General features: G+C 52.6%; 7 protein-coding genes across 7 annotated transcripts; 2 read left to right on the top strand and 5 right to left on the bottom strand.

The window, feature by feature from the left end:
- Positions 1–234: 234 nt before the first annotated feature.
- Positions 235–3,958, bottom strand: CCOS01_03582 (ubiquitin elongating factor core; the record flags this gene model as incomplete). The annotated part of the gene is made up of 5 exons (XM_060451768.1): positions 235–1,129; positions 1,191–2,593; positions 2,657–2,861; positions 2,910–3,580; positions 3,899–3,958. 5 exons carry the CDS (start codon positions 3,956–3,958, stop codon positions 235–237), a joined length of 3,234 nt encoding a protein of 1,077 aa, XP_060318033.1.
- A 1,298-nt stretch (positions 3,959–5,256) lies between these two features.
- On the bottom strand, positions 5,257–6,694 carry CCOS01_03583 (TRAF-type zinc finger; the record flags this gene model as incomplete). Its single annotated transcript, XM_060451769.1, has 2 exons — positions 5,257–6,521; positions 6,586–6,694. The coding sequence occupies 2 exons, from the start codon at positions 6,692–6,694 to the stop codon at positions 5,257–5,259; spliced, it is 1,374 nt and encodes a 457-aa protein (XP_060318034.1).
- Positions 6,695–7,517: 823 nt separating this feature from the next.
- Positions 7,518–9,918, bottom strand: CCOS01_03584 (uncharacterized protein; the record flags this gene model as incomplete). Its single annotated transcript, XM_060451770.1, has 6 exons — positions 7,518–8,082; positions 8,139–8,395; positions 8,476–8,816; positions 9,049–9,197; positions 9,255–9,502; positions 9,562–9,918. 6 exons carry the CDS (start codon positions 9,916–9,918, stop codon positions 7,518–7,520), a joined length of 1,917 nt encoding a protein of 638 aa, XP_060318035.1.
- A 1,712-nt stretch (positions 9,919–11,630) lies between these two features.
- On the top strand, positions 11,631–13,250 carry CCOS01_03585 (ATPase; the record flags this gene model as incomplete). The annotated part of the gene is made up of 2 exons (XM_060451771.1): positions 11,631–12,791; positions 12,849–13,250. 2 exons carry the CDS (start codon positions 11,631–11,633, stop codon positions 13,248–13,250), a joined length of 1,563 nt encoding a protein of 520 aa, XP_060318036.1.
- A 115-nt stretch (positions 13,251–13,365) lies between these two features.
- CCOS01_03586 (uncharacterized protein) lies at positions 13,366–15,135 on the bottom strand (the record flags this gene model as incomplete). The annotated part of the gene is made up of 4 exons (XM_060451772.1): positions 13,366–13,667; positions 13,745–13,942; positions 13,993–14,156; positions 14,222–15,135. The coding sequence occupies 4 exons, from the start codon at positions 15,133–15,135 to the stop codon at positions 13,366–13,368; spliced, it is 1,578 nt and encodes a 525-aa protein (XP_060318037.1).
- A 930-nt stretch (positions 15,136–16,065) lies between these two features.
- Positions 16,066–18,191, bottom strand: CCOS01_03587 (uncharacterized protein; the record flags this gene model as incomplete). Its single annotated transcript, XM_060451773.1, has 7 exons — positions 16,066–16,398; positions 16,453–17,431; positions 17,617–17,653; positions 17,711–17,782; positions 17,836–17,922; positions 17,973–18,039; positions 18,135–18,191. The coding sequence occupies 7 exons, from the start codon at positions 18,189–18,191 to the stop codon at positions 16,066–16,068; spliced, it is 1,632 nt and encodes a 543-aa protein (XP_060318038.1).
- Positions 18,192–18,856: 665 nt separating this feature from the next.
- On the top strand, positions 18,857–22,144 carry CCOS01_03588 (hydantoinase; the record flags this gene model as incomplete). Its single annotated transcript, XM_060451774.1, has 5 exons — positions 18,857–20,988; positions 21,039–21,142; positions 21,200–21,276; positions 21,334–21,537; positions 21,668–22,144. The coding sequence occupies 5 exons, from the start codon at positions 18,857–18,859 to the stop codon at positions 22,142–22,144; spliced, it is 2,994 nt and encodes a 997-aa protein (XP_060318039.1).
- Between the last annotated feature and the right edge of the window lie 123 nt (positions 22,145–22,267).

Here is a 22,267-nt window from a genome sequence, read left to right on the forward strand (position 1 = left end):
GTCACATATACCTGATGTCTCGCTGTATCTAAGCCTATGCTACCCGCAGCATCAGACGCTTTCATTCTCAGCGTTAGCTTTCCAGAGACGTGCTATGCGTCTATCCCAGGCCTACCATCTGCCTGTGCCTGTCTGTGTCCCCGTCCTTGGAGAGGAGGACCTGAACGTCTAATCAACGAGAATGCCAATGCCCCTTTGCCTTCCAGTCCTGATCATGGTGCCGTGTCCCGTTCATCAGCCTTCCGTTGTATCCATCGCATCGCCGCCCGTTGCCCTGGCCTTGGCCGCCGCAATCTTCTCCTCCCTCCACTTCTGAATCTTCTCCTTCAGCTCAGTGTGCGGGATGGCATCATCCACCGTCATCGGCTGTCGCGTAAAGGGATCCTTGGGATCCGACAGCAAGTGCTGCACAATAGTTCCCCGATCAACAATATGCTTCGATGGCAGGATAACGGGATCCTTCATCAAATCTCCCATAATCGGGTCTTCGAATTCGGCCGGGATGTCTCCAAGATCCAGCTCGGCCTGGTCCGCAATCTGCTTCGACTCGAGGAACTTGGCCATCAACGTGTCGAGCTGCTCGAGTTCAACGGCCTCCTTCATACTGCGCTTTGAGAGGATGAATCTAGCCTTGTCAAAGACCTCGGGCTTATACGAGCGACCATCCGAGGCAACAGCGTCGATGAACGCTTGCGATGAGCCCAAGTTGAGGTAGATGTCGATGAAGTCTGACAGCAGAACCCTTGGCTGGAAGTGATATTTGGTTGGATTGTTTACCTTGAGCTGACCCATCTTGGGTCCCGCAAGAGTCTCCAGGTTGTAGTTAAGCATGCTTGCCAGACGCTGGACAATTTCAGGCATTGTAAATGCTGATGTCAATGCAGATGTAAAGAGCTTCATCATCGCTAGCGTCTCATTGGCCAATTGCATGTATGAGCCCGCCTGGCCCTCCAATGCTGTCAACTCCTCTTGCTTCTTCTCTCTATCTTGCGTGGATAGCGTGTTGCCAAACTCCAACTCCTGTTGTAACGTATGGATCTTGGGGAACTTTGTCAGTGCCTCGTCAAGCACATAGGTCGCGTCATTGAGCAGCAAGTTGACGAATTGTACAAAGAATTGTCTGTTAACCCTGCGAGTTGTTAGTCACCCATACCGCACCCTGGCTAGAAGCTGAAACAGACAAAACTTACTTGCTCTCTCTCGTCAACTGCTGCTTGTACACATCATTGCCCCAAACGCACTTGATAACCTGGAAGATCTCGTATCTGATGTTGAACTTGTCGTAGAACTGGGTGTTAACACCAGTCGACTCCGCTTCGATGTAGAATTTCATGAGGGCATGCAACAGGTTATCGTTGGCAAACTTGGATCCGTAGAGCTGATCTCCCAAGACACCCTTCTTAAAGTGCGAGAATGGCCAGGTGCCGGAGAAGAGCAATGTGACCAAGGACGACTTGAGGTACGGGTTCTTGATGTACTCTGACGAACGCAAGAAGGCGATGCAGAGCGCAATCATCTCGCTGCCAACAGCAGACGGCATGATTTGAGGAAGGTAGCGGTACACAAACTTGAAGTTGTCAACCACGTCCTGGAGCGCATACTCTGGCAGGCACGCAAAAGCCTCAGGGGCCTGAGCAGGAAGGGGAAGTTGAAGATCCTTGTCGGGGGTGTAGCTGGACTGGCTAGCAAGGCGAAGAAGCCACACGGCCACGTATCGCATGAAGCGAAGAGACAGTTCTTGCATCTTCTCGTCAAGGAAGATACCCTCGATCGCGTACTTCATTGCGATTGCCTTCTCTAAGACCGCAGTGTGGCGCTTGAGTGTCAACTCAAACATTGCAAGCTGCTGAGGCTGGTTCTGGACTTTAATCCGCTCAGCTTCCATGGCAGCCAAATGCTTTTCGTACCACTTGATATCCCTTTCGAGACCCTTGAGCTTCGAGTTTGTTGCCTCACTGCCGTAGTGGTGCGCAGCCAAAGTCAAGAAAAAAACCTCTGAAATGAAGTTTGAGCTGCCCTGAGATTGAGTGCCGTAGAATGCATCTGACGTCGATTGGTCGGCATTGAGCTTGGTCTCTTCCTTGATGTCCACACGGGGGTTGCGGCGGAAATACTCCACTTCGATCCTGTCGACCTTTGAGAACGTTGTGTCCATGAAGGGAGAGCAGAATCGGTCCAATACGACAGTGAGGTTCATCATGAAGCCATCTGAGGACACCTCTTTGGGGTCAACCTGGAGAGCTCTACGCTTGTGATTGCCGTTGATAGCGGAGGCGAACCAATCGAGTACCCGACTCCGGGTGTCAGTGTCAGCTCGGATAAAGGCATTAGCGATCGTGAAGAGCTCATCCTGATGAACTCGAAGAATAGCCCGCAGAGCATCTTGGGATGGGGCAGCCTGGGTGCGGTTCAGGGCCCGTGGGTTCGGGAAGTATGTCATTGTCACCTCGGTTTGCAAGGGAGAGATGCGGAAGAAGGGTCCCAGGATCGTCTCCTTTTCAACATGGGATCCCAGCTTGTGAGCGGTCATGAAGTTGGGATGTTGTGCCAGTGCATTTAGCAGAGGAGGGAACTTTGTGTAGGACATCAAGGCCTATCCAAGTGTCAGTTCAATGGCTGAGAGATAGGCAAACTGGCGTCGCCAAGAAAAACTCACGCTGATATACGGCTTGTAGTCATCTTCCATGGACAAAGTCGACAACTTAATACTGAGTGTGTGCATGGCTGTGGCAAAAGCAGCTGGGAATTGCTCATCCTCGGGAAAGCGCTTTACTGCCTCCCGCAAGAAGTCCAAGCAGACTCCATCGTCCTGCTCATGTCCTTTGAGCAGGTAGGTGACCAAACTCTCGGGGCGTGATCGTCTAGTACCACCTGTAAGCGATTGGAATGCTCAGAATGGGTCTACTTACCCAAAGAGATCCGGGATTGTGAGCGCAAACAAAGCGTTGCTAACACACAGTCTCTTTGCCTCCTCCAGAGCCTCCCTCTTCTCTGCCGTCTCTTTGAGTATGTTTGTACGGATGATGCGTTTGAATGAGGGAAGTAGGTAGCCGAGAAGGGGCTTGTCGGCGGGAATCGCAGTGACGGCCTCAAGCAAGGCACTATCGAGGATGGAGGTTGTCAATTTAAGCGGCGATCCGTTCTCTTGGAGCTCTTGGCTAGCTTCCGGCAGGAAGGTAAGCTTGTGTCCGTGGGTATCGACAACTCTCTCTGGGTCGACTGTGATCCGGAAAATATGGCTGAGGATTCGATCTGAAAAATCATCCAATGACTCCTCCACATTTGCCTTTTTTGCGGGAGCAGATGCAGCTGCGCGGTCGGAAGCAATTCGCTTGTGGTTCTCGGTGTTGTTCGATCCAGCTGGCGAAGATGTACCACTACCGGACTTGACACCAAGCTGGTTGAAGGGATTCGAGGCGGCAGGCTTCGGTGTAAATGAGGGTGTTGGGCTGGCCGGGGCCTTGGGAGCCTTGACTTCGCTCGTTGCGGAGTTTGATGTCTCGGCGTCTGCTGACGATTCTCCTTCCGGCTTGGGGGATCTTGTCGAGGAGCCAAGCTTGGCGAGCCGTCGAAGTCGGATCTAAACAGACTGGTCAGATTGTTTTCTATGAGCTCAAATGATGACCTCAAAATCCCGACAGCCGTTGCCTTCATGTGTTCCGGGTGACATGTTTGTCGATTGCGCTCGCCACAATGGGTTCTCTGCTCAATCATCCGTATTGTCATAGTGTGCATAGGTCGAGTAGAACGGCGAAGAGGCGAGAGCGACCGGCGAAAGCAGTTCGTGCCAGACCGGACGTCTATATAAGGCGTGAGGGCAGAGTGGGAATCGATGAGGTTCGAGAGTAGGAGCACTAGGAGGAGGAAGGTGAGAGGACGAGGGGCAGACAGCTCTTACATCGTTCATCTTCTTGACGTCGGGCGCATCGGGCGCTTGGTTGCCCTCGTTTGGATCCATGGCGGGCGGTATGGATGCTTTTAAGCGATGGTCGTAGTGAAGCAATCCGTTTCTATCGAGGCTAGCAAAGGTGCAAGGTTGAAGTCCCCGGATTGAAGGTGGGTTGGCTGGACGTTTACGTACAGGGCCTCGCGAGTTGAGGTCAGGAAGGTACTGTACCTAAGTGCGTTGGTGGGCAAGCGCAAGGTACGGACGGCCAGGTTGGTGGGGGAGCAAGCCAGGCAGGCGGTCACTGTGGGGCGACAGCGGACCTGTGAGGTGCCACGGATGAGTCCCTGAGGCTGTTAAGTCCGACTCCGATAAGCGGAAAGACCCACCAAGAATCTCAAAGTCCGCCGCCGTGGGGATGGGGGCCAATTACTAAGCTTAGGCTTTCCTGCTCACCTCAGGTTTTTGGTTCCAAGAGATTCGACACGACAGGTACAGAGTAGGCATCAATGATTCATGAAACGTAGCTTTTTCGTGTCTTGCCGACCGCCTGAATCGCATGATTTAGCTTATGCATCAAAAGCTTTCGGATATCCTTATGTAGTGAGCAATATGGGGATGCCGCCAGAGGAACAGCAACAAAGCACAGGATGGATGCTAGTACAGACTGCCTTTGCGCTACAGACCGAAGGTCGATCGAGCTCAGAAGACCCCTAAGACCCTTATTTTGATGAATTTCTCCCTCAATATGAAGCTACTGAGGCTTCAGATGAACGGAGTGAAACCTACGTCATTGGTGTGGCGATGGAATCCTGGGAAACCACCATTCTAAGGTTTGCTCCAAACATGTGGACACGGGGTCTATAAATGTGCGTGCTTCATTTGAAGGGCTAACCAAATCCTTGAGCTTTGGTCATGATCAACGTTAATGAGCACAAGTTATTTCACACGTGGAACAGTAGAGATAGCATTGCAAAGCTGCCTCCTTGTGTCAATTAGACTAGATACGAGACTACTTGCGTGTAACTGGGTGTCTTGCTGAACTCGCAGACCACCACAAGGGTATTTCCGTGCCTTTCCATTTCGCGTTTCGTTCCTTTGTCCCCGTTTGTCCCCAACGCCAGTCAAATCAACAATTTTAGTAGTACAGTCAGACTTAAATCTGGAGAAGGTACGGAGCCCATCTGGGTCGGGGTTAGGCTGTGAACTGAGTAGAACGGAGGCTGCGTTGCATCCGTTCTTGCTCATATCTTGCATCAGCCAAGTTTCACCCCTCGCAGCCATCCAAGATTGCTCCCGATCTCACTTGTATATGCAAAGATCCCCAAGGACTGAGCATGGTTACCAAAGCCCAGTCTAGGGCAGATGTCTCAGAGGCGGGGGATGCCATTTGACCCATCACTCAGCCGCCGAGATGTACTCGGAGTAGTGGCCTCGCCATCGCTGTCAGAGCTGCCCCTCGTTCGGCTGGTGCTACCAACGCTACGGTTGGCCAACCGGCTGCGCTCGACTTCCTCTCGGCTCTTGTTCATGAGCCATGCCATGTGCATCTTGAGAATGCCCAGGTTGCTCCTGATCTCGGTGATCTGATCCTTAATCGGCATGACCTGGTTCAGGACCATCACTGTCTGACGGCCCTCGAGGTCTGTAAACTCTTTCTTGAGCTCCTCCATGCGACGTTCCATGTCTTCGTAAATAGTCATCACAGCCTCGGTGGGTTTGAACTTTGGTCCGCCTTGGACATTGTTGAGGTTGAATACGTCGTCCCAGGAGATGCAGTCTCGCCGCTCGTCCTTCATTGCCATGATTTGTCGCTCCTGGTCTTCCGTCTGCTTCTGCAGCTTTTCGATTTGTTTCTCTTGTGATTTGACCTTTTCTCCAACGACAGCAACCACCCTGAAGGTACACTCGTCTTGATGAGTCGCTAGTGTCTTGCGAAGTGCCTCGTGCTTGCAACCAAAGTCATGATATGTGCAAGGGACCGAGGTTTCCGGGCAATGTTCGTCGCGATGTTGTCCCAACTCGGAGAGCTTGATGGTCTCTCCACACTCGGTACAGTCCGTCGTGTTTTTCGGGCACACTTTGCTGATGTGGTCGGCCATCGACGCCGCTTCCATCTTCTCCTCGCAGTATTCGCACGTCTGCTCAAAGTGCCAGCACTTGCCGGACACAGCCAACCATTGCTCCACCCTCTTATCACATGTTTTCTCGGGGCAGTCGTGCAGCGTGTATCGGCAACTGATTGTGTGCTTGACGACCTCGTCGCGCTTCATCTTTTCGCCACACCCTCGCTCAGTATTGGGGCATTCGACTACCAGGCTATCGAGGATATTCGTCAAAAGTCTCGACGTCTTACAGTCCCTGGCTCGGAATCTCGTCCGGTCGATGGGGCAGGTATCGGATGAGTGAACATGGCGCTTCAGACATTCCAGGCAGAAGGTATGGTCGCAGGGCGTAATGATCGGGGTGATGACGGGCAGCTTGCAGATTGGGCAGAGTAGGTTATCGTCGGGTTCTTCGACGTAGTTGAGGGCGGAGAAGTCGAGGAGATCCTTGACGTGACTAGGGCTAATGGAGTATCGCAGGGCCTCCCGGGTCGCAAGTTCTTCGACGGGCCACTGAGTAGGAGTTCGTGCTGTTTGTCTAGATGTTAGCTAATTGGACCCGGAGCTAGATCCGGGTGATTTCCATCAACTCACGCGTCAAAGGAATTGGGACTTCCTCGACAGAGCGCACAGCATTCTCGACAAGATTGTGTACGAGATGGGTGATGGCCGCATCTTCGTTGGGAAAGCCTTGGTGCGACATGGTGCAAAACTCTCCGCTCGTTATCGGTCGGGGCGCGCTCGGTGTAGCAGAGAGGATTACGAGATGTCTAGGAGGACCATGTTTGGGACCAAAGCAGCTGAGGGAGGGGGGCCAAGCTGCGGTGTTTTCCTTGTGAAGTGGTTCGGGTGGTGACGGAGGTACGGAATTTGCTGCGGTTGTGGGTATTGTCTGGTGGCGCAGAGGGCGATACTCCGGGGATCAGGCGCGGGTGAAGAAAGTGGAGGTTTAAGAGATCCAGTTGAGGCCCAATCTCCAATCCAAATAGACTCTGAGGGAAGCACTGGAGGCTTTCGGCAACAGGTGGGAGGGTGACGTGACTCGAGCCGAGGGTCCACGTCCCCGATAAGCCGATAACGCTCAGGAAACGGCCGCTAAAACGCCGTGTGACTAAGCTTCGCACGGCCGAGGAACACAGTCCCCGCACATGGCATTGTCTGCCAAATTGCATGTGCTCGCTTTGGCCGATTCCTCTCTTTCGTCATGAATAAGATGTGTCGTACATGGAGAAATGCAGATACCCATATTCCCATTCCCGATGATGACGTCGATTGAGGCTATCTCAACTCGAACCAACATCGCAAAGATGAAATCCCATTCATTCTACTGGCGCCGTGAACTGCATGGCTCCACAGTTCGACCTACGCTGCTTGCCGGCACTTACACGGTATCTAGCTCAATGAGTGAAAGCCTAGGTAGGCATTGACAAGGTAGGCCTGGAGAAATTCCTTGTCTGTAAACCAGGACTCGTATTCAATAGCATTTCTGACTTCAAATGACTAGCCTTACCAATAAACCCATTCATCTACAGGTTTGGAGCCCAAGTGTCTCCGCGCTCCCAATCGCTACCAACAGGTGCCTCTGGTGTGCGTCTGTAGGCGTCCGGCAGGATCCCCTCGAGAGCTCCCTTAATCTGCAAAGCAATCACCTTTGAAAACCATCGATGCTGAGCCGTGCCACCAGCAAAGATCCAGAGGTTGTCAACTCCAGGGTGCCTCTTCCAAAGCCCACGAATCTCGCCCTGGGCGTCCACGCCCCAAGTAGGCTCAAGACGCCTTGCAATGTCCTCGGCTCCGATTCCCAGGGTATCTGGGAGGTTCTTTCGGCCATCAACGTTGCCGAAGCCAATGCACCAGACTATGGCATCCGCCTGCAGATTACTACCATCGGATAGCACCAGACCTTTGTCGGTGTAGGACTTGGGCACGACCCCGGACCGAACACCGGCCTTTTTCGTTGTGATGAGCTCCATGCCGCTGCCCATGTCTACAAAGTGTCCTCCGCAACGATCGATGAGGTTCACGAGCAGGTCGCCAGTCAGCGAGTCTTGCACGCGGAACCCTGCTCTCCTAGCTTCTGCATATCGATCCCTGGATAGTGAAGGTCAGCAAGGGGGCAGGATTACGATTCCTGGGGCTGTACATACGGCTCTTCCTGTGCCTGGATCCTATGCACCAAGCCCAGGAGGGCCCCGCCGATGGCCAAAGGGCCTCCATTCACACTCACGTCCGCGTCGTCAGGGGACAGGATGTCGTAGACCCCAAAGCCCATAGGGTGAGCAAAGTACGTCATGGGAACGACGTACGTCTCTGATCGCTGTACCATGGTAGTCTTGAGACCGGCGTCGTGGCAGTCGACCAAGACATCGAATGCAGTGTTTCCAGAGCCGATAATGGCGACGGACTACCCCGAGACAAGAAAGGCATTAGCAAAATGACCGGTAGAGTTGTTTGTCATATTTTAGTGACGCCTTCAGAACTGACCTTCGCCCCCGCTGCAACTAGGTCGCTAGCATTACGATACGATTCCGAGTGTATGTTGGGGCCCTTGAAGGATTCCCTGCTCGGAAGATCCGGAAGGGGCGCGGGTCCCGCGAAGCCCGCGCCGCCCGTGGCGAGAACCATGCATTTGCAGGATAGGGTGCGTCTAAGATCCCCCGTCTGTATCTCAATATTCCATGTCTTGTCCTCTTGATTGTACTGGGTTGCGGCGATTGTCGTACAGTGTAGGACACGACGGTCTAGGTCGAATTCCTTTGCGAAAGCGACCATTTGATCGGCTAGCTGGTCTCGTGTGAGACCGTCATTAGAAGCCTGGGGATACGCTAATCCAAACTGTTAGTAATGATTCAAGAGTCCCTTCACTGATTCGGACCACGAGATTTGAGTAAGGAGATTTCTCGTTGGCGTAAGAAGGCGACGAAGCGCCGAGAATCGCCCTAGGGTTAGGATTACGGTCTTGCCTCCTTCGTCCCCATCCTTATCCGATACGTCCGCCGGTGTTTGAATGACTATAAGATACAAGTTTTTTGTCTCTACGAGCTTGATATTACTTACGAATGTACGGTGTCTCGCAGAATGACTTGTAGACGTGGAAACGCATGCAGTCGTATCTCGTCGCCCAATTATCCCCTACCCTTGCATTCCGGTCGATCACGACGTAGTCGATGTCCAAGGCCTTCAATCGAGCGGCCAGGATCAAACCTCTACAGGAGTGTTTGTTAAATGCAGGTAACAGATTAAGTAGGCTCTTGGGGACTCACCCGTTGCCCCCACCGACGACCAGCACACTCGTAGAGATATGGCTGTCGTCCGTCACAGGAGTCGAAGGGACTCTGAGCAGACCCTCATCCTCGGGGAAGTCTTCGTACTCGGAAAGGTATGTACTCATGGACCAAATCTTCCATTCGTTGTCGCCCGAGTCACGGCCGCTAGGAATGAGCATCATCTTTCCTCGACAGGAAGCCTTGGGAGATCCAGTCATGAAGCTGAATTCACAGTCGAGCCATTTCTAGAGGAGGGCAAATCAGCACCGGGCTAAAACACCGAAGGTTGTTTCCCTGTACTGACAAGTTCACTGGTGGCCGACAAAATCTGCGCCTTCTGAAACTGAAAGCCTTGGGCCTCGCGAAGCGCGAAGAGTTCCAGTAAAGCCGATGCAATGGCACCTTTGCCATTGAAAGTTCTGATGTGAGCTGTGAAAGATAGTGTATCTTTCCAATGACAGGATGGTTCGGCGAAGAGGGCTTCGATGGCATGGTGCTGGCGCTGCTGAAGAGCCTTTGAGAGGCACGTTACCACGTCCTTTGCGATCTCCTCGGCCTTGATCATGTCCCAGTTGTCTATTAATTCTGCCGTATTAGGGAGCGTTTCGTAAATATCCCTCCCGATGTCGACCTTTGGAGGGTTATCTGGTAGCTCCATCATGGCGTTTACCACCGTTTGCTTTCGCCTGCTGGACCGTGGTTCTCGTTGAGGTTTTCACATTAAGCTTGCAACCCGAGGCATGGCAGCGGGAGGGGTTTTATGATATTTCTTATGTGACATCCTTCCATAGAGGATGAAACCTCGAGTATACATGTGCGCTCTCTGAGTACCACGGAAGTTCTCGCAGCAACCTGCAGGTCATGTTGACCGGCATCTTCGAAAGAGTAACCGGGATATGTGAATGCCAACGAGGCTTGGGGAAGGCCGTAAGATGATTCCTCTGGGGTAAGAAAGGTTGATGCGTAGGCCATAAGGCAATGCAGGATTTCTTGGAGAAGTGCAGCATTCTGCTATAGTGCCTCCAACTAATTAAGCAGAATTTCAACAATTGCAGAAATGGCGTACGCTTGGCTTGCGGTTGCATAGGGACGGTGTCCGTGATGATACCCTGACACAAGATGTGCCCCAAAGCAGTGCATTGATAGGACGAAAAGGCCGATGTATCTGACGAGTGTCTGCTGTACGCTCAGCCATCCCACCGTTGTATCCCTCGAGGAATTCATTAGTGCTTACCTTACCTATGCTGTGAAACTAGACGATTCGAAGGAGCAATAGCATTTCTTCGGACTGCACCGGCATTGAGGGGAAACATGCGGCCCTGATTCTAGAGGCAGTAACCCTCCTTGCTAGAGGAAAAAACAAATAATCAGTCCTGGAGTACCTTGCTATACCGTGCTATCTACTAGTGTCTTTCTCTTATGCACAAAATGCCTCGATTGAGGGCGAACGCGAAGGAAACCGGTAATAGTCTGTGACTACCTAATCATAGTTACTTAGAGAGAAGAGAAGTAGTTAGTTATACTTGTCCTGTGTCTAATGGAGTTGGCTCCTCCAAGGATAGTCTGTTTTCGAGCTAATGAGGACTAGGCATAGGCTTGTGTACCTTGTGGTCTATAAGTTTTGTCACACCTTGATTGACGCCTTGCGAATTACACGATCGAGGCTGGCTTACCCTTCCTTAGTTCGGTTACTGGTACATGTTACTCTTCCCCACGTCATTTGCCAACACTCGAGTGTTTTGCGCCTTAAGACTAATATCGCCGATGTTGGATTGAATTTAGCAGCAATAGGCTAGGGAGAGTGGTAGATTAGATAGAGCACAACGATGAAGCTCCCCATCGGCCGGTTCCAGGCGCCAAGCTGCTTGTGACACCCCGCGACGCCCGGGATACCCTTGTTGACGAACACGAAGGGTGGCGCAGCAGCTCCCCCTGGCTGTTCGCCCCGGAGGATGAACGAATGGACGAATGGTACAACGTCATCCCACCACAGGGCCGGTGGTACAGCCAGACAACTTCCCCAAACGGCACCCAGCAAGACCAGCTCGCCCGGCCCAGACGTTCCGCCGGTTACGAACACCTCTAGGCAACAAGTTAACGACCTGTGTTTGTCTTCCTCCATACGCATAGTCTGTATGTACTCGCTGTACAACTCATCAGCTCCAACCTGAGGCGAACAACAAGTGACCCCCTCCCCCGCAGCTCCGCAGCTGAGCTTATCTTAGCTCCCTTCAGCTCTCCAACCCCTTCGTCTCACCCCAACTTTCGATCTCCAACAGCTTCCTCGGATCTCCCATCCGTACCTTCGTCACATCCCACAACACACAAACCACCCGTCGCAGCTCATCGGACGCCGGACGGCTAAGTGACAAGATGCCTCCATTCCCTATGCCTCCCCACGGTATCTGGAGCCAGGATGCCTTCCAGCACCCGTCCTACAACCCGACCACGATCCCCCGTCGGCCCCACCCCCAGCCCCAGCCTGGCGCAAGCAACAGCACCAGCAGCACCCGCGTCAACGTCAACACCCGTTCCTCAGAACCTGGCCCCAGCGACGCCGTCACGAAGGAGTTCTTCAAACACTCAAGCGCCAAACGCGTCAACACCGACGCCCTCATCTCGAAAGCCCTCAAGGAACAGTACCCCCACCTCGAGCTGGTCGTCGTTCCTGAATCCCTCGGCTACGGCAACGGCTGCAACCTTCTCGCCTACGCTCAAGGCGGCCACGCCACGTTCGAGGTAATTGATGACAAGGATGGCAATAACCTGCCCTCATCCCTCGAATGGCTGCTGTACCTGCCGCCCTCCCGGCGCATGGACGGCAACCTCGGCGGTCTGGCTACAATTACGAATTTCGGCAAGTACCTGTACAAATGGCAGGGCCATGAGTTCATCGTCTACCTCGTTGATGGACGCGACGGCGTGATGCCGTATCCGATCAAGAACTACTATGTCCTCGCGCCGCAGACCTACCACGTTGACCAGCTCGTTCTGGCCGCAGGGAAGTGGAGCAGCGACCTCCACGAAGAGGTGTGGGTGTTCGATCAGGGGTACTGGCAAAAGAGCCACGAGCTGTTCAAGAGCTTCCGCGATGCTTCGTGGGAGAACGTCATCCTGGATGAAGACATGAAGAAGGCGCTCATCGAAGATCACCTATCATTCTACAACTCAAAGGAGACGTACCAAAACCTTAAGGTGCCGTGGAAGCGCGGTCTCATCTACTATGGGCCGCCGGGCAATGGCAAGACCATCTCCATCAAGGCCACGATGAATATGCTTTTCCAGAAGGACATCACGACTCTCTACGTGCGCACGCTAGCGTCCTTCATGGGGCCAGAGTACTCTATCCAGCAGATCTTCGGCAAGGCTAGGGAGTATGCGCCCTGCTACCTCGTGCTGGAGGATCTCGACACCATTGTCACCGATGACGTGAGGAGCTATTTCCTGAACGAGATGGACGGCCTCAAGGCCAATGATGGAATTTTCATCATCGGCAGCACCAACCACCTCGACCGCCTCGACCCAGGCATCTCTGTAAGTTATTCCTATCGCGAATGTGTATACAAGTTCGAGAAGACTGACACGCAACAGAAACGCCCATCCCGCTTTGACAGAAAATACTTTTTCCCCGACCCCAACCTAGAGCAGCGCATCGCCTACTGCCACTTCTGGCAGAACAAGCTCAAGAGCAACAAAGAAATCGACTTCCCCGACCAGCTCTGTGAGGCCATCGCCAAGATTACGGACAAGTTTAGCTTTGCCTACATTCAAGAGGCCTTTGTGGCCGCCCTGCTTGCCATTGCGCGCCGCTCGGACCACCGCGGTAGCAGGAAGCGTGACAGCGTTGAGGCTTTGACGGAGCAGCTTGAGGATGACTGGCTTGGCGTTATCGATGACGCTGAGGATGACGGCGACTTGAAGAAGCTGACGTTGTGGGTCGAGATCAAGAAGCAGATTGAGATTTTGAGGGACGGTATGGAGGAGAAGAACTAGATTCTGGCTCGATTGGTATCTCAGGGTTGCATAAGAATGGACATGGCTTTGCAATGATCGCAGTGTACAATAACAGCATAATTCGCAATGATTTGGAAAAAAGACCAATCAAATCCTAGGGGTTGTTCATGAGTGGTATTGGCGCCGCTCCGGGAGTCGAAATCGCAGTAGTTGTACTGTCGGCAACTGGCCCACCACGTAGTCGATCGGCTGCCTGGGTAAAGAAGGAGTCGATCCGAAGACTGACCGGAAGAAGGAGTAACTCCGAGATTGAGTCGACGTGTCTTTTCAACCGCTGCAAGGTGTCGTGAAAGCTCTCCAGCAACTTAAAGGCTGATGTGATGTCTCCAGGCTCAGATGCCAGCACAAACAGGTAAATGATGAAGTTGCCGCAGAGTATGAGCTGAGAGCGGGCGTCTAGGGAAGCCTTAGATGTCAATACAAATTCTCTCGACTTTGTGAAAAGGTCTGAGTGAAGCGGAAAGGAGACGTACGGCAGCCCCAGAAGCCTCGTAGGTCCATAGGGTTTAGTTCACTCATGAAGTCCGTGAAACTAGCAAAGTCTGAAAGTGCCGTGCCGAACCACAGGCGAAGGCTGGATGATGGTATTGCCTTGGCAACCTTGGTAGCTGGACTCATGAGGGCACGGTAAAGAAGCGCCAAGTGGGCGTAATACGCTAGATGTAGGGGCGCTGCCCCCGTCAGATTAAGATCTTCGCTGGGACTTTCCTTTGAAACATACCATTATTGGATAAAATACATATTGCATTCTCGAGATGAGGCATCGTAAGACATTGCGGCAGTATCGCTGCCCAGTTATGGAGTTCTCCCCGGAGCGAGACTAGACGCCCTCGATTCTCCATTTCCATCTTCTGGGAATCTGGTGGCGCAAGCCTGGGTATCTGACTGAGCCAGTTATCAGTCCTCCATCTTCGGAGTCAAAAGAGGTTTCAGGAACAGAAGGCACTTACAAACTGCAGTCCATTGCCTCTCGCAAGGTCTGACTTATCTTTACCAACTCCAGAAACCGCGCTCCAGAAGCAATATCAAATCCTACATTACACGAATAGACCAGTGATCGCAAGTCCTCAGGAACGCTCTCATCGGATCGCAGATCTTCCATAGTGACGAGTGACGTGTTAAAAGAAGCAGCATAGATATGTGGCGGGTTTCCGTGGCACACTGCCGACCACACGTCAGTCATATACGTAACCCACCAAAGCTTCCTCCGCAGCCTCTTTTCCCATGATGAGAGATTCCACTTCTCAGCGTCCTGGTGCAGTCCAATCATCTGGGCAGCGGCTACGGCCTGCGCTGTCGATGTCCAGGTTTTGGGGTGCGCGATACTGTCTGTCCTGTTGGGCGTCATGTGGAGGAGGAGCAGGGATGCTTGAAGCTTGGCTAAATTTGGCGAGTCGAGTTCTCTTTGCAAAGAGCCTGTGGCTAGGTCTGCGAGCTCATGCTGTTGGAAATGAAGGGAACCTTGTAGTGACGGCTCAGACTTCCAAAAGACTGAGGCTAGTGCGTATACTGCCCCTCGAAGGGAGGCAGGAAGCTTTGTCTTGTCTGCGGAGTATTGGTTCAGAAACCTGACCTTGGATAGAACAGGCAGCACTGGATGAATGTGTCTGAAGTACAGGCGTACGAGCGTAGGACCGTGAGGCTCGACCATTTCCTCTATCGCACGAGAAGCTTCTTCCCGGGCTTTGTTGTCGTGGGCTGTAAACTCGTCTTGCAAGAGACAGAAGTGAACCGGCGGATCCCACGGATATCCGCTCCCTTCGTGTACCTGAATGAATTCTGCGTCAATCTGATTGGGCCCGCTGAGAACGTCTGAGCGGAAGGAGGCGAGGAAGTGAGTGTCTTGTTCGGCTGCCGGGCCCATGCTGTGTGCTGTCCTATTTTCATTGTCTTCTAGTGTCTGCAGGTAGGGTGCTGGGATCACTTCGATTGAATCACTACCAGCCGAAGGGCGTATGTTGTTTGACGCTATTCTCGGAGACTCCGAGTTACTGGAAGGCCCATCTTGCGCAGCATCTTGAGGGGCGGGTGCGGATGCGAACAGGGATGCAGATAGAGCCGAACTGGAGGCAACACTATCCGAAGCCGATGACTTGCATTCTATGCCTCGCCCCTTGCAGAAAAGACCTGCACCTCATCAGTCATGCATCCTCAAGACACGTCAACCTGGGAACCCACACGACTTACAAGGTGGTGTAGACGTGATAACACACGCCGTCTTTCTCTTACGGCACGCGTCACAAGGGCGGTTCTTTCGGCTTCTTGATTGTCTTGCCTGGCCGAACTCGCTCGGCACTTTGAACCTGCGTCTTTGGGGAGACTTTTTAGTATCTTTAGGCATGGTGTCGATCAAAATTTCGATTCCATCAAGCGTTCGTGATAAGGTTGGCCGACGGTGGTGGTATTGTGTGAGGGAAGTTGGCCGATGCAGTTGGCCGATGCCGATACCGCCTGTGCGCATTTTGGTCATCAATGTTAGTGGCTTACATGCGGGACCTGTCACTGCGACGCTAGGGAGGGGTGGTAACATGCTCCGCCGGTCAACAGTACAATGGTTGAACCCCCTTTCTCATATTATAACTGCGAACCTCATTCTTGCCATCGCTTTAAGCACGATTTATATCATGATAAGTCTCGCAATCTCATCATTATGAAGCTCTAAGTGCGTGTTTCAAAGACTATGCCGGGTTAAGATAGCTTGATAAGAATTACAGTAGTGATGAGAATAGAGGTAGACGTAGGTAGTTAAGAAGATTATGACAGGTACGGAAATTGTGTATGTGAATTCTAGCATCTATAAATCTTCTTTGAAGGGTGTGGCGGAGTTTGCTGTCTTGGCTCCAGGCCCAGAAAGCACTCCAAGAAGTTCAGGAGTCTCGGCCAGCGTCACGTCCCACTTGCTCTGTTGCATTCCTTGAAGTTCACGCGCCGAGGGCGCATCTTTGACAAAGGCATTCAGACTTCTCGCCGGGAAAAGCCAATGCAGGAACGCGTACACCAAGCCACTCGAAAGAAGCCCATAGATATACGACATGGAGTACAGCTCCGTGGCGCCCTCACTAACAGTTGCGGACGTGTCGACGGCGGCGATGAAGCCTGGCATGCAGGGCACAACACCAACAAGCCACTGAAATGCGAGTCAACAGTGATTCTGTTTCAATAAAGATGGAAGGTAACTCACTGCCACTGGGGCTCGCCAGTTGAAACCGTAGGAGAACCAGTAGATGCTCCCCGAATCGCCGCGGTACAAGTGGTCCACGTTCACCTTGCGTTTATTAACAATCAAGTAGCTAGATATCATCAATCCCGTCATCGGAGCCAAGAAGACACTATAACTTGAAAGGACAGTGAGGAAGATTGTTGCAGTGTTGACGAGACGCCACGGGTTGACGACGACGCTGAAAATCGCGGTGATGTAGGCGCCACGACGGATGTTCAGGTACTTGGGAAATGTCGCAGACAAATCAAAGCCGCCAGCAAGCGCGTTTCCAGGGACGTTGACTCCGATCTGGGATATAACGAGACAGAGACCCGCAAAGAAGCAAGCTGCCCTCGTTCCGGCTGTTTCGTCCTGGGCCAGCAGCTGAGCAAAGAGCGTAGGCGGGTTCCAGATGGCCTCGCCACCAAATCGCTCCTGGGTCGCTGCAGTGACGAGGATGCCGATCAGAGAGCTGAAGATACTATAGAAAGGGAACGAGATAGCTTGGCCTACGATGGCATGCTTAGGTTGTGTAGCGAATCGAGAATAGTCGTTCTGGTTCAGAATGCCCGCCGCGATGGAACCGATTGTTGAAACGATGCCGTAGATCATCAACCAAGCCACACTGTCTGGTCCTCCTGTGTTTGGTAGGGCAGATCCTGAGGTAATGGTATCTCCGAAGCCCGAGGATCCCATAGTTGCGAGAGCCCAGATAAGGAGTACGATGAAAAAGACAAGAGTGATGGAGCAGGCAAAGTGGAAGAATTTCTCGAGACGATGCGGGCGGATCCAGATTACTGGGAGAGAAATGACGCTGAAGATGATGTACGAGACAAATTGCGCAGTTGTCATACCCGTGTCTGCTGGCATGCCATTGGGAATGTGGGATTCAAGCCTTGGGTCCCAGGAAAGAAGGATCACGTAGATGCACTCTCCTCCCACCCAGGCAGTGAAACCATACCTGTGTTATAGTGTGTTAGTACAGGTCAACATGCCGGCAATGTTGATATTAAGGGTCCTACGAACCAGACTAGAGACAGGCAGAATGAGTTTATGGTCCGTTATGTGACGTGGTTGTAATGCGAGTAGGGAAACTTACCAAGGGACAGAAAGATGCGATTCCAGATGACGAATTGTGATCCCCACATACCCCATACCGCTCGACTGAACACAGGAAAGCCAACTAGGTAGACTTAGCAACACAAGGAAGTCTGTCGCAAATTGCACTTTGTGGACGTACTATGATAGTAGCTGCCCGGAAGTGAGTTGATAATCACGACGGCGGTGGCAATAAGATTGCCAAGAATGATACCTTGAAACACGTTAAACAGACCTGAGGAAAAGCGAAAGAGGAATCAGACTCACATATGAAGGCCTGCCACCAAGCTAGACCTAGAGGGATGAGGGCACTGCCAGTCAAGTAGGTGGTGATGTTGCAGTTGACCAAGAGCCCTTGGAATCAGTCAGCACAGAGGACCTAGTACAAACAAGCCTTCACGCACAAAAGTTGTGAAACGTCAAGAAGCCCCAGGTACGTCTTTGAGCCTCAATGGGTCGAATGTCATCGTTCTGTCAATTATTGCGTTAGTGTTGTTTTGACTAGCAATCCACCTCTAACAGCCGGCCACATGAACGATGTGCGGGGGTGGGCCGAGTTTACGTACGATCCAGCGGGAAACATAGGGGAGTTCCACCCGCTGGAAGGCGGCTTGCAACCCCATTGTTTCCTTTGATGTTGGCTATTGTGAAGCAAGCAAATGGAACGATGTTGCAGAAAGTTGTGGACGAAAGGGACCTTGTCTGTTCGAGTCCTTCGCTTCGGGCATGAGTGCGGCACGAGACATGCATGATTTGAAGAGGAGTTCCGTTGAAGATATAAATGTCGGTCTATGGTGGTGTTATCTTGGCACTCTTCAGTCATCCCACGTTGCGCTAACAAGGATACTTATCACTCTCTAAGGCGCTTTCGGAAATTCTAGCGGGTGTTATCTCAACGTAGGGAGAGGAGCAAAGGGCCCCGGCTGGGGATGACCCCTGTCCAGGCTGAAGTTGGCCGATCGATCGGCCAACTTGGAGGTCGTGAACCCCTCAGGCGGGGCTCCTGACGACTAAGTGCCACAACTTACACGGACGCTAGTAGTTGACCTAGACTCTTCGACCATTGGAAACTTCGTCGGTGCTGTTGTCGGCCAACTTCTTATCAAAGTCTTGGTTGGCTAAGTCTGCCTTAGCTTAGGTAAAATCCTTTGTTAAGCGCTTTGCCATCCGCCATCCACCATAAGAAGAGGTAGACAGAGCAAGTAGTTTATTACCGGACGCAACCACACCGTATGTCGCCCTTCGACTTCACTCCTCACCTTCAACACCATACGTGAGTTCATCAATCATGGGACTTTACCGCATAGGTGTCGACGTAGGTGGAACGAACACCGACGCCGCTATCCTTGACATTACGGCCTCAGACACGCCCGGCCGCGGTGTCCTGGCTTCCCACAAGGCCTCAACTACACCAGACATTACCACAGGCATAGAAGCAGCAATCCACGCTGTAATTAAAAGCTCAGAAATCGATCAGAAGCGAGTCCTGAGTGTGACCATAGGCACAACGCACTTCATCAACGCTCTTGTTGAGGCTGACACGCGACGGCTTAGCAAGGTCGCTGTCGTCCGTCTCTGTGGGCCATTTACAAGACAAATTCCCCCATTTTCGGACTTCCCCTCTGGTCTTCATCGTATTCTAGATGGTGGTGTCTACTATCTCGATGGGGGGCTGGAGATCGATGGTCGGGAGATTGCGCCCCTCGATCATGGGCAGATTCGCCAGGCGGCCAGAGACATCGTCGCGTCTGGGGTGAGATCAGTTGCCCTAGTCGGTATCTTTTCACCGCTGGATCACTCCGGTATGCATGAAGAGACTTGTAGAAGAATCATGCTGGAAGAAGTGCCGGGTCTCGATGTGGTTTGCTCCCATGACATAGGCCCACCTGGCCTATTGGAGCGAGAGAACGCGACAATCCTCAATGCCGCAATTCTCAGAACAGCGCGCAAGGTCACCCGAGGTTTCAGAATCGCAATGACGAAGCTAAAGCTGGCGTGTCCGCTTTATCTGTCCCAGAATGATGGCACACTGGTCGATGCTGATACGGCAGCCGAGTTCCCCATCAAGACCTTCGCCAGCGGTCCGACAAATAGCATGACTGGAGCGGCTTTTCTCGCCGGACTGGATCAAGCAAAGACGACGATCAGAGATCCTATCGATACCTCGGAAAAGAAGGAAGTGGAGCCTCAAGTGCTCGTCGTTGACATCGGCGGCACAACCACAGACGTATGCGCGTTGCTACCGTCTGGCTTCCCTCGACAAGCGCCTGGGTTTGTGGAAGTTGGGGGCGTGAGAACAGCATTCTCAATGCCCGAGGTCGTTTCTATTGGGCTCGGTGGCGGCAGCAAAGTCAAGATGAACTCCGAATTAGGGGGTGTTACGGTCGGCCCAGGGTCAGTTGGGCACTTCCTTACTGAGCAGGCAAGGATCTTTGGCGGTCCGACACTAACAGCAACGGATGTTGTGGTGGCTTCTGGGAACGCGAAGCTGGGAGACGCGAGCCTCATCAAAGACATCCCAAGCTCAACCATTAACGACGCGCGTCAGAAGATTAAAAAGATGCTGGAAGGTGTTATTGAGCAGATGAAGGTTTCCGCAGCCCCTGTACACGTCCTTCTGGTGGGAGGGGGTGCTCTTCTCGTCACAGACAACCTCGAAGGCGTCGAGAAGTGTATCCAGCCTATCCACCAAGGCGCTGCCAATGCGGTTGGCGCGGCTATTGGCAAAGTCTCTGGTGAAGTCGACGTGATTGAGATCCTTGAAGGTAGGGACGAGAGAGCAGTCGTTGCAGCAACATGTCAACAAGCTATCGACCTGGCCGTCCAAAAGGGCGCAGCTTCTGCAGACGTCCGCGTTGTCGAGGTCAACAAGATGCCGCTTCAATACGTCGATAATGGCGCCATGAGGATACAGGTCAGAGCTGTCGGCAAACTGAGTGTTCCGGAGGATCCCAATTTCCTGTTCGAGAGCATGACGCCAGTCGAAGAAGAAGATGAGGAGGCCGAGGCGCCAAAAGAGAGTGTTCCGGACGCTCTAGAGCCAACCACCAAGCCTTCCCTGCGGGTAGATCTCGAGACCTACCGGCCAGACGTCCAAGCAGGGGTCTGGTATGTCTCAGAGGTAGATCTGGAAATGATTTCAACGGGCTGTGGTGTGCTAGGAACTGGGGGTGGAGGTCCAACCCACCACGAATTCTTGAAAAGCTTGTATGTCCTACGCAATAGCGAGCCTGGCAAGATGAGAATTATATCACCTTCGTCCCTCGCCGACACTGACATGGTATGCTTCGGCTCCTGGTATGGCACTCCGAGCGTCATCAACGAGAGAATTGCTGGTGGCTCAGAGATCCCCAGCGGCATCGATGCCGTGAGAAAGATCTTGGGCAATGTACCCCTTCATGGAGTTTTCATCGACGAGATGTGAGTCAAAAGTCCAAGGTCGCTTAAGCATGTTGACTGACAGAGGGTAGTGGTGGAGGCAATGGGCTCAGTGTTTTCCCAACCGGCGTACACTATGACATACCGGTCATTGATGGCGACGCGATGGGAAGAGCATACCCAACCATGTATCAAGGTAACTAACGGAAGTCGATAGACGAGCCATGTCCAGCTAACAAAGTGTCTTGAACAGCTACACTGAGCGTCTATGGTCACCCGTTGACCCCCTGTGCGCTCTCCGACGCAAGGGGCAACGTTTCCATTGTGATGGTAGGTACTCGCTTTCGAGTACAGCCATCTTTTCACGCTGACTCGGTTCAAACATAGAGTTCCGACACGCCAATTCGCCTGGAGCGATTCCTGCGCACAGCAGCAATTGAGCTCGGCCTCGGATGCGCCGTTTGCGCCAGGCCGCTTCCCGGCTCGGCCATAAAGTCCCACGGCGTCCCCAACACTCTATCGCAAGCCTGGTATTTAGGTCGGGCGGTACATATGGCGCGAAAGAGGAAGTCTGACTATGTCAATGCTATCGTGAGTACCTACATTGTCATACGCACCGTTTGGCTCTGAGTAGAGACTACCCCTGAAGAACCAGGAGGAGTCTCTCCTGCTACTGTTTCCCATGATGCTGTTTGAATATTTTTGTCTGATCTGCTCTCAGTTCGAAGTATGTGCCGGGAAGCTTCTTTTTACAGGCAAGATCATCGATGTAAGGCGCTATGTGGGTGGTGGCTACACGATGGGCAGCGTCCTCATTGCCCCCCTTGCAGACGAAGAGAAAGACTCCGACACAAAGAACACATCGCTTCCAGATCGGCATATACTCATCCCGTTTCAGAATGAGTACCTTTACGCTGCTCTCACAGATGAAGAGGGTTCAGAGGGCGGCCAGCAGGAGGTGTTGTGTACCGTGCCGGATCTGATCTCGATTCTAGGCCAAGATGGGGAGGCTATCGGGTCTCAGGATCTCCGCTACGGCTTGCGTGTGAATGTTATCGCGCTACCTGCTCACCCTCTCTGGAAGACGGAGAAAGGTATGCCCGTGGGGGGCCCTCAAGCCTTTGGGCTGAGCATGCCATTCGTTGGGGTTGGAGAGTATACCGAGCCCAGGAGTGTCATTGAGGAGTACGAGGTGTAGGAGATTACGACACGTTATCCGTGGAAGGTTCTCATGGCACGGATTCACAACCAGTCATTGTGACACAGAAATTAGGATCAAGGTCAATTTCACGAATAGCATGATGAACGTGGTTTATTGCAT

The sequence above is a fragment of the Colletotrichum costaricense genome (assembly GCF_030867565.1).
Source record: "Colletotrichum costaricense strain IMI 309622 chromosome Unknown Scaffold_3.1, whole genome shotgun sequence".
Taxonomy (NCBI): Eukaryota; Fungi; Ascomycota; class Sordariomycetes; order Glomerellales; family Glomerellaceae; genus Colletotrichum; species Colletotrichum costaricense.